Source organism: Pararge aegeria, chromosome 11 (assembly GCF_905163445.1).
Source record: "Pararge aegeria chromosome 11, ilParAegt1.1, whole genome shotgun sequence".
Taxonomy (NCBI): domain Eukaryota; kingdom Metazoa; phylum Arthropoda; class Insecta; order Lepidoptera; family Nymphalidae; genus Pararge; species Pararge aegeria.
Genome location: NC_053190.1, coordinates 11,505,495 through 11,519,396, shown reverse-complemented (window position 1 = coordinate 11,519,396; position 13,902 = coordinate 11,505,495). Strand labels below are relative to the sequence as shown.

Genomic DNA, 13,902 nt, shown 5'->3' with positions numbered 1-13,902 from the left:
TTGATAAAATCATTTAAACATAGTTATGTTAAAACAATGTTTGAAATGAAATTACCGATGAAAAAAACCACAAATGGTGTCGAGACAGTACCTGGATTTCTATCTCCTCTTCAGATCCTGACTTGGGCAACCGTGAGAGCATACACTTTCAAACAAAATAAAATGGGTTCGCTTATGATGGACTTCCTCGATTTCCATGGCAACATTATATGATGTAGAGAAATAAGAATAAATACTGTCGAATAGGAATAATACTTGAACCTCATAGAAACTTTTTCAGTAAAAGAACAGAACAGTATTCCAAAAGTTCTAGCACCTGATCGAGGGCAATTACTGATCTTTCTAGAGGGCTTAACTCACTTCGATCGAAATAAACTAAATCACTGACTTACCCAGTGTTTATACTTCTGTGCGAGACAAAGTTATGTGCTCACATTCATCCTACTGAGTTTGCAGTGGCGGTACTTCTATCGAAGTCGAAAAGCCAGGCTTGAATGTCATGATGAGATAAATTAGTCCTTTAAATACAGTTACCTAAAGGACTAATTTATGTACTGGGCTTCCTCAAATTCAAGACTCTAGGAACGCCACTGGGAATCTGAGGGTCAAGGCAGAGACTTAAGACCGGCAAATTTGGAGATCCCTAAAATACTTAGCAGTGATGATGATGTCAACCCTACAAACAAGATACTGATTCGATCAAAACATTATATGATTAAAAATCCATTACACATTACAGTATGTCTAACGATCCTGTAGTTTACTGCAGGTTATTGTTGCTAAATCATGTATTCCTTCGTACGCTTCATAGTTTTAGTATTGTCGTTTAACATAGTTCATAATAACATAGTGAACTTGGGTATCAGAGACCCAAATAGCTACGTAAGTATGGGTTTTTCTTTGGTGTTTCTTGATTTTTTTACCCCTGAATGTCTTTTTATTTACAGGGGCCGTATAATTTAAACTATACAAGATTTGATTTATGTTCAGGGCCTAAGGCCAAGAATTTGACTGAAATCGGATTTTCTATGAGTTCTGAAGGATTCACATTTATCGCTCATGTCAATTTAACATTCTTTGGCCCTACCCAAATAGAGGAGGTGAGTGCAGGAAAGGAATTTTCAACATGCGACTTCTGCAACAGCGATGAAATGGAGACGGTGTGATTTTTGATAATCGAAATCGTGTGTTAAATAATGTGTGTGTATTCGCGGATTAGTTTGATATAGAGAGATTTGCATAAAAAATTACAGGCCTGATTTAGGATTTCCGAAATAATGATGTGATTTTTACTCAACGGGAGATGAAGATAAGCTATGAGATCTGTAAAATAATATTTACTGGTCTCCTAGAGTTACCAACATAGCACAACAAAGTAGTTTCAAAGCCGAAGTGGCAATAGGCGCAACACGTAGCTCAGAGAACCGGCATGCACCCCAACCTCCACACGTTGGGGTGCCAAGGCGATGGCGTGATGACCCAGCACTGGAAAACACAGTATCAGCAACAACGAGAACAGATGACATACAATGAGCTGCGGTTACCAACACCGCTACGTAGTAACCGTTAACGTACCGTACCGTGGTAACCGTAGCGTTAGTGCGGAAATCCCTAAAATAGACTTTATGTTCAGCAGTAGATATCCTTTGATTGAGATGATGACGTTTAATGCAGTTTTTTATGCAGTTGCAATAATGCAGTTGTATATATTCCCGTAATAAATAAAATAATCTTTAAAGTTCGATTATATTGGCGTATGAATTAAAAGACTAGACAATCAATATTTGTTATTTTACATCCTCTCTTACGCTTCTGGATGGAACAGACTTGGCATCGTTATTACAGCATGAAGTAATTCGAAAATTCTTACAGAAGTCTTATGTCCAGCAGTGGGAGTGTAAAGGTAGAGACATCTAGGACCGTATTATGTCTTTCACTTTACTCCAAGATATAACATTTTCGTCGAGTCATATTTTATTTATTAATTTAAACGATTACAGGTGAAAATAGTTGTATACTCAATGAAAAACAACAAAATGAGTAATGTGCTTTGGACGTACAAATTAAATGATCCCTGCAAGCATTATGCTTTAGCTACAATGATAAATACTTTATTAAAAGCACCGAATTGTATCGTAAATAAGGTAAGATCTTATTATCAAATAGCCCACGTGTTTCTGTTTTCCCATATTTAAAGATATGAGAAACTGATAAAGTGCGTACCGTAAGTACACTTTAAAGAATTAAAAAGCGCATTAATCTCCAAATATTTGTTTTTATTGTACATATTTTTTAGACTTTCGAATTATACCGCACGTGCTTATTCTAGCGTTAGCGTGCAGATCCGATCTGCAACTGCAAGAAAATTGCGCAGGCTGTTGCTATGCGAACTGTTTCTTATCAAGTTCATCAGTATAATTTAGTGTAATAATTTACTGTTTCAGGGAAAATATATTCGTGTTTTAAATTTCGAAGAAGTTCATACATTATTTTTTGGTACATCCTTCTTTTATGGTGAATTCCTTTTGAAGACAACTGTAATTTCGAAGAAAGGCAACATCTTGTGTTTGAATTTGGGTTTGTGGTTCACTAAGAAATCTAATAATAACTAGCTGTCCGATCAACTTATTGTTTACTGAAAACTAAATTTGGTGCAAAAGATTTAAACATCTTAACCTTTTATCGCTTTTATTATTTATTTATTTTATTTATTTATTTGGTATCTATGACCCATCACTACGCACTATACTAAAACATAAATAGAATAATTAAAAACTAAACTAAATCAAACAAAACTTACATTAAATATTAATATGCAATATAAAAAAAAAGTTACAAATTAAATATTCTGCGTCCAGGCAGCCCTACGTGGAGTTTAATATACAACTAGTAAATTGGAGAGTCGTGGTATATATGAATATAAATATATATGGGTATATATATTTATATTCATATATACACACTTAAAATGTGATAATCTCAGGATTAAAAAGGAAAAATACCTACTGTTTCCCAAACTTTTCTATCTTTGTAGTTCTTCAGATTTTCTAAGATCCTTATCAAATGTACGTAGGGGCCAGAGTCTCTAGATTAATTTCCCTACCTACAAATATTAAAGAGATAAGAAGACAATATCTTATTGTCTTTAAAATATTTTAGTAGTCATACGCCGTGACGTGCATTTAGGGCAGGGTAGGGTAAAGGGTTAGGGGTAGGTAAGTTATGAATATCGGGGTAGGCAGTGGCCTTACCTTCGTAACCCAGCGTACATCTTATACATACACAAAGCACTCTTTGTGTAAGTATGTATAAGATGTACGCTGGCCATACAATTCCCGTCTCTAAAACTTAGTCTGTGTAATATGTATGTTAACATACTTTCGTAGACTATGTAGTGCTGGACAATGGCCTCCTGTCTCATGAGAGAGTATACGAGCTATACATGTTCAGGTATATATCAGGTATATATCTTCTACGCTGCTTTAACTTTTGATAAATGAAGCTACTGTCGTTGGGTTCTGTTAATTAATAAACGTATAGTCTTAATATATTGCCTTTATTATTTAAACATCATGATTTTTTTCATAACATTGCGATGCAATCGCTTTTAAATTTTAAATAAATATAACATTAGCTTAAGCCTGTAAATATTTAGGTTACATAAATAAATAAATAAACGTAACGAATCACATCACCTTGTTGAAAAATGCTTATAAAATCTTATTTTTAAATATAATTATTATTTAATAAACAACTTAATTTGTCTGTATAATAATATTATTATTATCATGAAAAGCATATTAATTATTGCGCTTCAGAATTGTTCTATGGTACTGAAATCAATCGCTAATAACTGGGATCACTAGCGCTAGATTATTGCAAACTACCTGTAGTTTGTAAGTATGTACAATGTTGTGTACACATGTATACATGTACACCATATACATGTTGATCTTATGCCATTCTTTTAAATATATAACCGACATAACAACATTTTTAAGATTACCTAGAGAAAGTGAAGACATGGTTTGCAATACTAAATTTTGAATACACTTATGAGAAATAAAGAAAGAAATAGAGAGAATAGTAGATAAACTAGAAATTATTGTACTGGGAAGAGTGTTGCAAAAAAATTTTGTAGACATTTCGCGCCTTACATTTTGTTATGGCAAAACCCAAGATCTGACAATTTATTTGGCGCAACAGTGTGGCGTGGCTTGGGAAACCTGTGACCGAAATTTAGCAAACAGAAATTGCTGTTAACACAATATATTATAGCACAAACACAACATATAGGTGAGGTTTCAAAATATAATTTTTACACAGAGAACAATCGTTATTACAGCTGCAAGTAAAATTGAACATTGACAGTATATGTTAGATTTATCTTTCAGCTTAAAATCTGTAGAGCTATGAATTATATAAACATATCAAACAAAGGCACTAATACTTATTATTGGGTACTCCCACTCAGTGGCGTGCATAGAGGGTATGCACAGGGTATGCAGATGCTATAAAATGAAGAAAATCTCCAGTACGAGTTATAAATACTTAAGAATAGGCTTTTTATAACTCTTACAATGCCTATCCATAAGTTTTTTATAACTCTTACTGGAAGTTTTCTTCGTTTTTTATCATCTGCATACCCTGTGCATACCCTCTATGCATGCCACTGCTCCCACTTCTGAAAGAAATGCACTAGAGCCCTGAATCTACTAAGCTAGGAACCGGAGTTTCGAGACTTCTTTATAAAAATCTGTGCTTGACCACTATGTACATGAATATAAGAAATGTTTGTTTGTTTGCATAGAGTATATTACTACCATGCTTATTAAAAAGGTGACTTTTTGACAATTTGCTAAAACTGAGTTTTAGACTTGTGCTGCATATGCAAAATGTGCTCTAACAACATTCAGTTTTAAGAAATGGTAAAAAAATCGTTTTTTAGCACGGCGAATAACTCATAAGCTTATTATGGATATTACTTTATTTGTATGGTATAATACTAATTAAACATTAAAGAAAATTAGAGCTGTCTGTGTGTGTTGCGCTATTTAAATTCTACAGGACTTACCTCCATCGATAATGCCTGTTTTTAAACAAACTTAGTTTAATTATTTGAACACTTTATAAAAGTGACCTTAATCAATAATTATTACCAAAAAAATAACTAAATGCACACGTTAGTGACCTTTGCAGTGAGTTGTTATTACCCCTGAAGTGATAGATCTAATAACCTAGAATTAAACTGACGTGCAACTTAGATGTAATTTATTTTGAAGAAAACATACTGATACATTTTTTTCTCTCTCTTTTGATAATTAGTATCTTTATTAATTAATTAATAATTCATAAATGTTATTAAAATCTATATGTCTAGTCATTTGTAGGCCGTAAGAGATGGCGCATAAAGTAATAAAAATGAGAGTAATACAAAAACTTATTTTCAAATGAATAAAAATGGTCCTGGTACAATTTATTTTCCCGTTACGAATTGTGGCAGTTAAAGTTGGTAGTTGTTTTGAAAATAGTGTTTACTGTACAATTACTATTTGGAATAGCGTTTTATGACCATCTATATTATGTGTTTAGAAAGTAAGACAGCTAATGAAGCCGACATAAATTGTAATCTTTTTATTTAGTTGTGTTTATTTATTTATGGGTATGTAAAACTGTGTATCTAGGTAAGTAAGGAGGTTCCTGTAACCTGGACGAGCATTTTACATTAGTCTAATAACAAACAAGGCCAAAGGTTAGTTTTGCATGACAGTACAGGCTCTTGAAAGTATAGTCTAGAGGTAATGACATCTCACTGAATTCATTGTAGATAGTTGCCCAACTAACAAATAGAGTTAACAATATGAGCGAATTCTGTATTATCGCTCTTGTGTTTGTGTAATAATATTAACTCATATTTTAAATCTTTGTTTAATATTGGAAGTTCATCTTAGACCTACATTATAAATATTTATGAATACTGTGGGCTTTACATACATTACTAGCATAGGTAGTCTAAAATATATTACTCTACAACAGTGGTCGGCAAAGTTCGTTTTCTATCATGATTCTATCGTCAGGCCAATAGCCTGTCCCACTGCTGGCTTCTTCACTCATAGGAGAGAAGTCCGGAAGGAATTCAGAGCTTAGACCCTCCATTTTGCTCCAATGCATGTTTGCGGTCATTATACATTATCATAACAATTTGTTAGCCATTATAACTGGGAACAACGAGGGCTTAGCCCACTCTGCGAACCAAAGGGGATGACAACGCAAATTTACTACGTATAAATGCACGAGAGTTTTTGTGTCTTTGAGCTATGTACCTACTTTTTAAGTTTTAATTGTTATTGAATTTTAAATGCAAATATACTTAATTATACAATTTGCACACTGGACGCTGTATTTGCACCACGAAAAAATTCCCAATCAATGAAGAGGATGATAACTGAACATATTTTTCGGACCGAGCCTTCATAACTTGTGACATAACAAGATACAAGTGTTACTATAGGTCAATAAGCCGTGGTTTGCCGGCCACTGCTACGCAATCATAAATCACTTATATTAAAAAAAAAAACTTATAATAATATTGTACTAACAGGTGTTTCTATAAAAATAACGCTTATCGTTGACGATGCAGTTTAGCTGGAATAAAACACGCTACAAGGGTACCATATACTACGATCGCTACCTCAGTTTTATTCTAATACTGTTGACGTTTTTGTTTCTGAATTACAAAAACCGCTTGTATTATCTTAAAATTACAGTTCTCAGTTACTCTGAAAAAAGGATTATATCTAATTCGGTTATAAAACGTCAACAAATTTTATAATATTACCTACTGTTTAAGTGAAAGTAGTGGCTCCTGGGTCACCAGATCATGACACGCGTATGACAGAGCTCGTCAGGGGTTTTTTTTTTAAATATACTACGACAATACACACATCGCCTTCTAGCCCTAAAGTAAGCTTAGCTTGTGTTATGGGTACTAAGATGACTGATGAATATTTTTATGAATAGGATACATAAATACTTATAATTACATATAAACACCCAGACACTGAAAAACATTCATGTTCATCACAAAAACATTGTCCAGATTTGTAGTGGGCTTCCAAAGGGATAAAATTGTCTTACAATTATAGGAGGCTTGTGAAAGAAATGGATAGAAAACATGCCCGAATGTCTGGTTAGAAGCCAAATTACATCGGTATGCACTGAAGATCTGCTTGAAGCCCTTCTTGTTTTTCCTAGTAGATGAAGACGACATAATCTAGCAGGGAGAGCAAGAGGGCAAGCAGAAGAGTTATTTTGTCATTAATGACTGTTAAGTAGGGTAGAATGCATGCGACATGGATATATTGGTGTAGATCCTTTGATTTGCTGTTTTTTTAAGAAGTCTTTATTAGATCATTTAAAGAGAAACCATCTCATAAAACCTTATCCTCCCCTAACCTTTATACAACGCACGCCAAGATAACTCTCGGATGAAAGATTTTTCTGACTTGTCACTTATTGTTATTAGCAGGATGAGGGTATTATCATCCTTGTCCTATTAATTGCTCCCCTCTCATGGGATAAAAGGATTTAGAGCTGAGAGTTAGTGATACAATAACTGGGATCGGCGCAACGATTTAACGACATTTTGTACCTAATAATAATTGACGGTCCAAGTATAAGGCCCACTGATGGATGGTGGAAAAACATCGCCTTACAATAAAGCAACATTTCGCAGGGCATGTAAGGAACACGACCTACAAAGTCCCTCTTTCTGTTCATAAACCTTAGGCGTTGAGCATGTGTTTAGCTATATGTGTATGTAATTACATCTCTGTCTGAAATAAGCGTGATGGTAGCACCTCCCCCGACAAGCTCTGTCACAAAAGCTCTACTAGAACGTGCTCATATAATGAGGTAGGTACAGATCTAAAGCATCCAGAAATTACTTTTTGCCATAGACAATGAGAAGATTATAGTTTGTTCTTATATTTACATGATTGATGTTATTGTTAACGTGATCGATAAGTTGCATGTCTCGTACTATTTTTACATAGTCTTCCAAGAATCCGTCCTGCATTTCGGCTGGTATTTTGAAGGGGCTCACTGCGTTCACAGCTTCTGAAAAAACAAGTATAACTTTATTTTTCCATACATGTGAGGAGGAGTAGTCTAATTGGTCCAGTGTTTCCTTTTTTAAATGTAACTATTTAATCGAAAAGTGCAAAAAAATTTACAAGTCGACAGTCATTTGTCAGGTATAACTATATTCAATATTCGAAAATTATATTTTACTACGGTTTTTGAGGATTGAGAGGTCCTAAGTTGGATTCCAGGTCGGGCCAAAATATGGCAAATTTTGGACTTTTTTGTCAACAAATTCTCGGCACAAGCTCGGGACAGGGAAATTGTTTTCAAGCCATTATTAAAACCCACATTGGAGCAGCATGCACTCTAAACCCCCCTCGTCAGTGGAAGGCGGCCTGTGTCCAGCACTAGGATATTAATGGCTCTTTCTTTAGGTAGGTCTCCTTTTTTACAGGACTACCCAAAAAAGAAGTTTAAAATTTTCAGGAGACATGTTAAATGTATGGATGGGTTAATGTTTGTGTAATAAGAGTTTTTTTTTTATCCACCTTAGCTTCGAAATGCCTTAAAAATATGGATTTAGGGGAATCCTTAATTTTTTTTCCTATGTGGATATTGACAAGTTGCAAGGCTTTCTTGCAAGCAAAGTGCGATTAAGATGCTCTAACTGCAAAGAAATAGTGAAATCTTAAAAAAAAAAAAATTGCAATATTGTATCTTACTTTTGAGGGCCTCTACGCTTGTATAGATGAACGACTTCTCTACACAATGAACTTCAACACCAGTAAATCCAATTGTAGTCATCATCCTTTTGATATCTTTTTCGGGATTCTAGAAAACAATAAATGAAAATAAAGGCCTGATTTATCGACTCAACACAACAAGTCGTCCACTGGACGGTCGGACTGTCATCGAAAAATGGACTCGTTGAAAAATGAAGTCATCAATAAGTGGGCAATGCGTCGGTAACCAGTCTATAATTTTACATCGACTATCCCTCATGTCATACTACACCTGCACAGGTTTTTTATGTTTTCGCCCTCGCGTTTTTTATGCGGCAATTGGTCCAGTGGTTATCGACTACCAATAACGAGGTATTCGTGTTTGGTCTTCTTGTTTCGTTAGGGATTGAGTTTTTCTATTCAGATTTTTGTATTACGAGCCCGAAGTTAGGACATTTCTATTCTCCTCACTTTGTCTCGGAGAGCACGTTAATCTCGGTCCCAGCTATATAAATATAATCACTAACACGTGGTATTAATCTTTAAAAGCCTGCATACCCCTATTTTAGCAGCATGGTTGCTTTTGCTTTGTTTCCCTCTCTCCAATGGCTAAGGAGGCCAGTGCTCAGTAGAGGAAGAGACATGATAATTAATTGTTACCTGAGAGTCATGATAGGGAGAGACGAATCGATTTACGTCTTTCAGCCAGTAGCTCCACCTCGAATTGCGCGCCAGAATGCGATACACGTCGAACACCGGCATGTGGCCTAAAAATATAAGTAAGCAATCTCCTCCTTGCGCTAGCAGCCTGTAGATGTTTGTGAATGCGGCCCTGGAAGAAGAAAAAGTTTTGTTTACTTAACCTTTATTACTAAAATTTCTGTTATGTCAATACTATTTATTTCTGCTTAAATAACAAAACATTATCAATAAACTACCGTTGCAGTATATCAGCTCTTCCAAACCCAAACCCAGTGAGTTACAGTGAAACAACACCCCAAAACTAACTCATCTAATCCCTATTTCAGCAAGGGTAGATTTCCGAAAAAAACGTCTGAATGCCAATGCACAATTAGTTCAGTCGTTTATAAGTTAAGCCCGTTCAAACACACAGACAGCAAAGATTTTACGTACTTTTGTTTGGATTATGCAAATCATCCACTGAGGTTAATAAAAGGCCGTTATTTCGAAATTACAGTCTGATGTGTAAGTAGGCCATTTTATTTGATTTAATTTATTTGTAAACAGGTAATTATAGGTATTAATTATTATGTGAAATTTATATTATAAAAATTTCGTTTAGTAATAATAATTAAAGATTTTTAAGAAACATGATAATTAAAGATTTGTGTGTAGTTTATAATACATTATATTGCAGCGTAGGTAATATTTCCTTGTTGTGTATATAAACAAAACGTTTAAAAAGATTTCTTCGAGAATAATTTTCGACTACGGATCGAAAAGTCCCCGGGTCAGTTTACAAAGCATTCGACTTTCCTAGCAAATGGTTAGCGGTATCAGTTCGGTAGAATATTAATATAAACATAGGCGTTATTTCACCTTTGCGTCTTGGACAACACTTTAAGCCGTCGGTTATAATCATGTGATGAAAAGATCGTTACAGCCGTCGTCCCATATTGGAGAAGTGTGGAGAATCTAATCTCTAAATCCCTATGTACTAAGAGAGAGGAGGTCTGTACTCAGCAGTGGGATATTAATAGATATGATGGAATTAAGAAAGATAATTTTCACATAATCTATTAAATAAATAAATAATAAATAAATATACAACGACAATACTAGATTAATAGATGAGACAATAAGAGATTAGAATACAGTTGTCACGACCCCTTAAACGGGCAGCAACGACCTCTATGCTTTTACGAACTCAAACTGCGATCATAAATCCGACTGCCTATGGATTATGGGCAAACCCTCGCGTTGGGAGAGGCTTTTAGTCCAACACTGTTGGAGGTTATGGACGTGTGAAACTGATCTCCAATTTCTCCGAGAGAGGCTGTGACAGTACTCGGTTGGATAGAAGATTTCAATTTTCAATTCTAATAATACGAATTCAAATTGCGGCATTCTGTAAATTATCTAATAGGGGAATCTGCCTAGCAAACATCAGGTACTCACCTTATTTGAAGGACATTCAAAACACGTGTTCGATTCATAAGCCTAATACGTAGTTAAACTAACAAAAGACAGATAAAGCTATTCAAACATAATATTACTTAACAGATATTATTAATGAATTATCGATAATGCAAACCAATTGTTAAAATGTTTATAAATAAAAAAAGTTGTAGTTTACTGACTTTGTTAATCCCCGCGTAAGTACACATTTTGCACATGTTACAGGAGAGCCAGATATCGAAATTTCTGGTGCTCAGAATGAATTTTACCCACTAATCCAGGGGAAGCGGTGATAACCCAGTGGGTAAGACTTCGACTTCACTTAAAGTTTGAATCCTAGCAAGCATCTCTAACTTTTCTAAGAACGCAAATAGCATTTTAAGTAGTTAAAATATCACTTGCTTCAACGGTGAACTAAAATATCGTGAGGAAACCTGCAATGTTCTCAAAGTTGTGTGGACTCCACCAATCCGCACTGGGCCAGCGTGGTGAACCCACCCTAAGGCCTTAACCCCTTCTCGTTGAGGGAGGCGACCCGTGCCCTGTAGTGGGCCGGTAACGGATTGAAATTATGATGATGATAATAATGATGATGAATGCAGGGCTCCGCTGGACCAAAGCCGCACCAGACCATGGTATTTAAACCTCCCTATAAAAGACCTGTGTTCAGATTATTTAAAGCCTAAGAGTAAGGTTGTAGACTGTGCAGCAGTACTAATTTACTAATTACTCGGACGGACTCGACTGGCGGACTCGACTGAAGGACTCGACTGACGGACTCGACTGACGGACTCGACTGACTGATTCGATTGAAGGACTCGACTGACTGACCCGACTGACTAACTAGACTGACGCGACTGACTGACTCGGCTGAATCACGTGAACTAAAAAAAATATATTCCACGGGGCCCCGAGTGCTTTTCCAGGATAAAAATGAGCCTATGATCTATTCCAAACTATAGTTTATATAAGGTATAAATTAGTATGAAATTATATTATTATTTGTGATAATGACCAGAATTGACGTCTTAACGTTCTCTCCTGAAGCAAAGAGAACACAACGCCAATTTTCTAACTCCGGGCAGGTACTGACAATTTCAGATGTCTTTCTTGACAGAAAAATCCCATTCCCTTAAATTTTTTCCCAACCGGAGATTAGAACCAAGGTCCTTGTGATCCATAGTCTATCATACTAACCATTAGACCAGCGAGGCAAGTGGAAGTAATAATATTTATAAAACAATTGTATGTCACAAATCTCTGCACTAGCTGTGAAAAGATCTAAAAATATACCCAAAAGGGTCAAGATATTTATCAGCTGAGGACTGATTCTAATTAATAAACTGCATTGGAATAGGTCTATCCGTTTGAGCGTTAAGGTTAGACATACCTACACACCAACACACCGAGAGATAAAGCGGTAAAATTCATAATGTTATTATAATCAAACGAAATCAATAGTTATAAATAGGTAATTAATTAATTGTATCTGGCGGGAGGCTTCGGCCGTGGCTGGTTACCACCCTACCGACAAAGACGTGCTGCTTAGCGATTTCCGCTGTTGAAAATAATACGAGTATATATTGATACTTAATTTAAGCATTCACAACATTTTAAGTGGTCAAACCTATTTAAAGTGTTGTAATTTTATTGTAACAATAAAATGATTTTATTATTGACTTATTTTATTTAGCGTTCCGGTATTATGTCACATAGAAACCGATTAGGGCAGTTAGTTTGGTTATTTAACTGCCATACACAACAGGTTAGCCCGCTACCATCCTAGATGCATCATCACTGTAGTGAAAAAAGAAAAAAAAAATTACCGCGTAACTACAGAAAACAAATTTTCTAAAATACTAATCAGCCAAACTTAGGACTAGTTAATTTTCCAATGCACAATTTTTAAAATTAATATTGTCGGGCAGTTTAATCACTATTATTCACTATAAAACTTGACATATTTCAAACGGTTTTGAATAATTATCCGAAATTATTTTTAATATGTTAGTTACGTGCTATGTTTGTGTATTTAATAAACAGAACTATGCGGATGAATGTTGTTTATATTTTACATTTAAGTAAGTCAATAAATTACTTACTCTTGGTGTTTTATCCAATGGAGTGCGTAGAAAGAAAATGCGTGATCGAAATTTTCTCGCAGCTCGTCGGGCAAGATTCCCTCAATATCGAGCACAGAAAAGTTGGTACGGTCAGTGGCATGGTGGTCAATAGCGTATTTCACCATTTTCTCGCTTATATCACAGCCTACAAGATTCTTGTAGTTGTAGGGAAGAAACTTTTTCAGTATACTACTCGTAACACTGCCATCTCCGCAACCTATATCAATGACTCTATCACCATCGTATTTCCATTTAATTTTTTTCACATATTCTTCCAGACACTGCAGAGCATCCCTTTTCTGTAAAGTATTACTTTTTTGATACAATTCGGCATTGTTCATTTTTGGTTTTTATGCAGTTGGTTGTTTATTTTTTTTTAAAGGGGTTATATTTTTTTTTATCGATACGGTTGCGCGTGCGCCGCTACGCTCTGTTCGACGCGGTTTCGGCGGGCAGTCTCGACAGGAGCTTGCTTCGTATGTGTTTATATGTGCCACCGATGCACGACATCGTTGACGACTGTGGCAACTGGCAAAGATGGCCGAGGGTTCAGCTCTTGGCGAGAGACTTTCGAAACCTGAAAGCGAAGCATATGAAAATACACTGTAGGTATATGTAAAAGCTCGTACCGTGTTAATAAGCACGATATTTCCTGGTTATAAACGGGTTTTGTATGCGGGTTCTTTTTTCTCAAAGTAATTTGTTGTGGTAGGCAGGTTTATCTCTTTATTCGAAAACCTATTGTAATGTTACGTTAAATTAAAATTCTTTATTTTTTCTGTAATACTATGCTTCTTGGAAACGGAATGGAATGGAAATTTTAATATGTCTCT

The 13,902-nt window shown here is 35.3% G+C and overlaps 2 protein-coding genes across 2 annotated transcripts; one reads left to right on the top strand and one right to left on the bottom strand.

Moving 5' to 3' along the window:
* Positions 1-36: 36 nt before the first annotated feature.
* On the top strand, positions 37-2,612 carry LOC120627422. Its single transcript, XM_039895424.1, has 4 exons — positions 37-132; positions 948-1,100; positions 2,001-2,144; positions 2,445-2,612. The coding sequence occupies exons 1-4, from the start codon at positions 37-39 to the stop codon at positions 2,610-2,612; spliced, it is 561 nt and encodes a 186-aa protein (XP_039751358.1).
* Positions 2,613-7,105: 4,493 nt separating this feature from the next.
* LOC120627495 (juvenile hormone acid O-methyltransferase) lies at positions 7,106-13,410 on the bottom strand. Its single transcript, XM_039895500.1, has 4 exons — positions 13,049-13,410; positions 9,468-9,639; positions 8,808-8,916; positions 7,106-8,118 (listed from the first exon to the last, which is right to left on the bottom strand). The coding sequence occupies exons 1-4, from the start codon at positions 13,408-13,410 to the stop codon at positions 7,943-7,945; spliced, it is 819 nt and encodes a 272-aa protein (XP_039751434.1). The 3' UTR covers positions 7,106-7,942.
* Between the last annotated feature and the right edge of the window lie 492 nt (positions 13,411-13,902).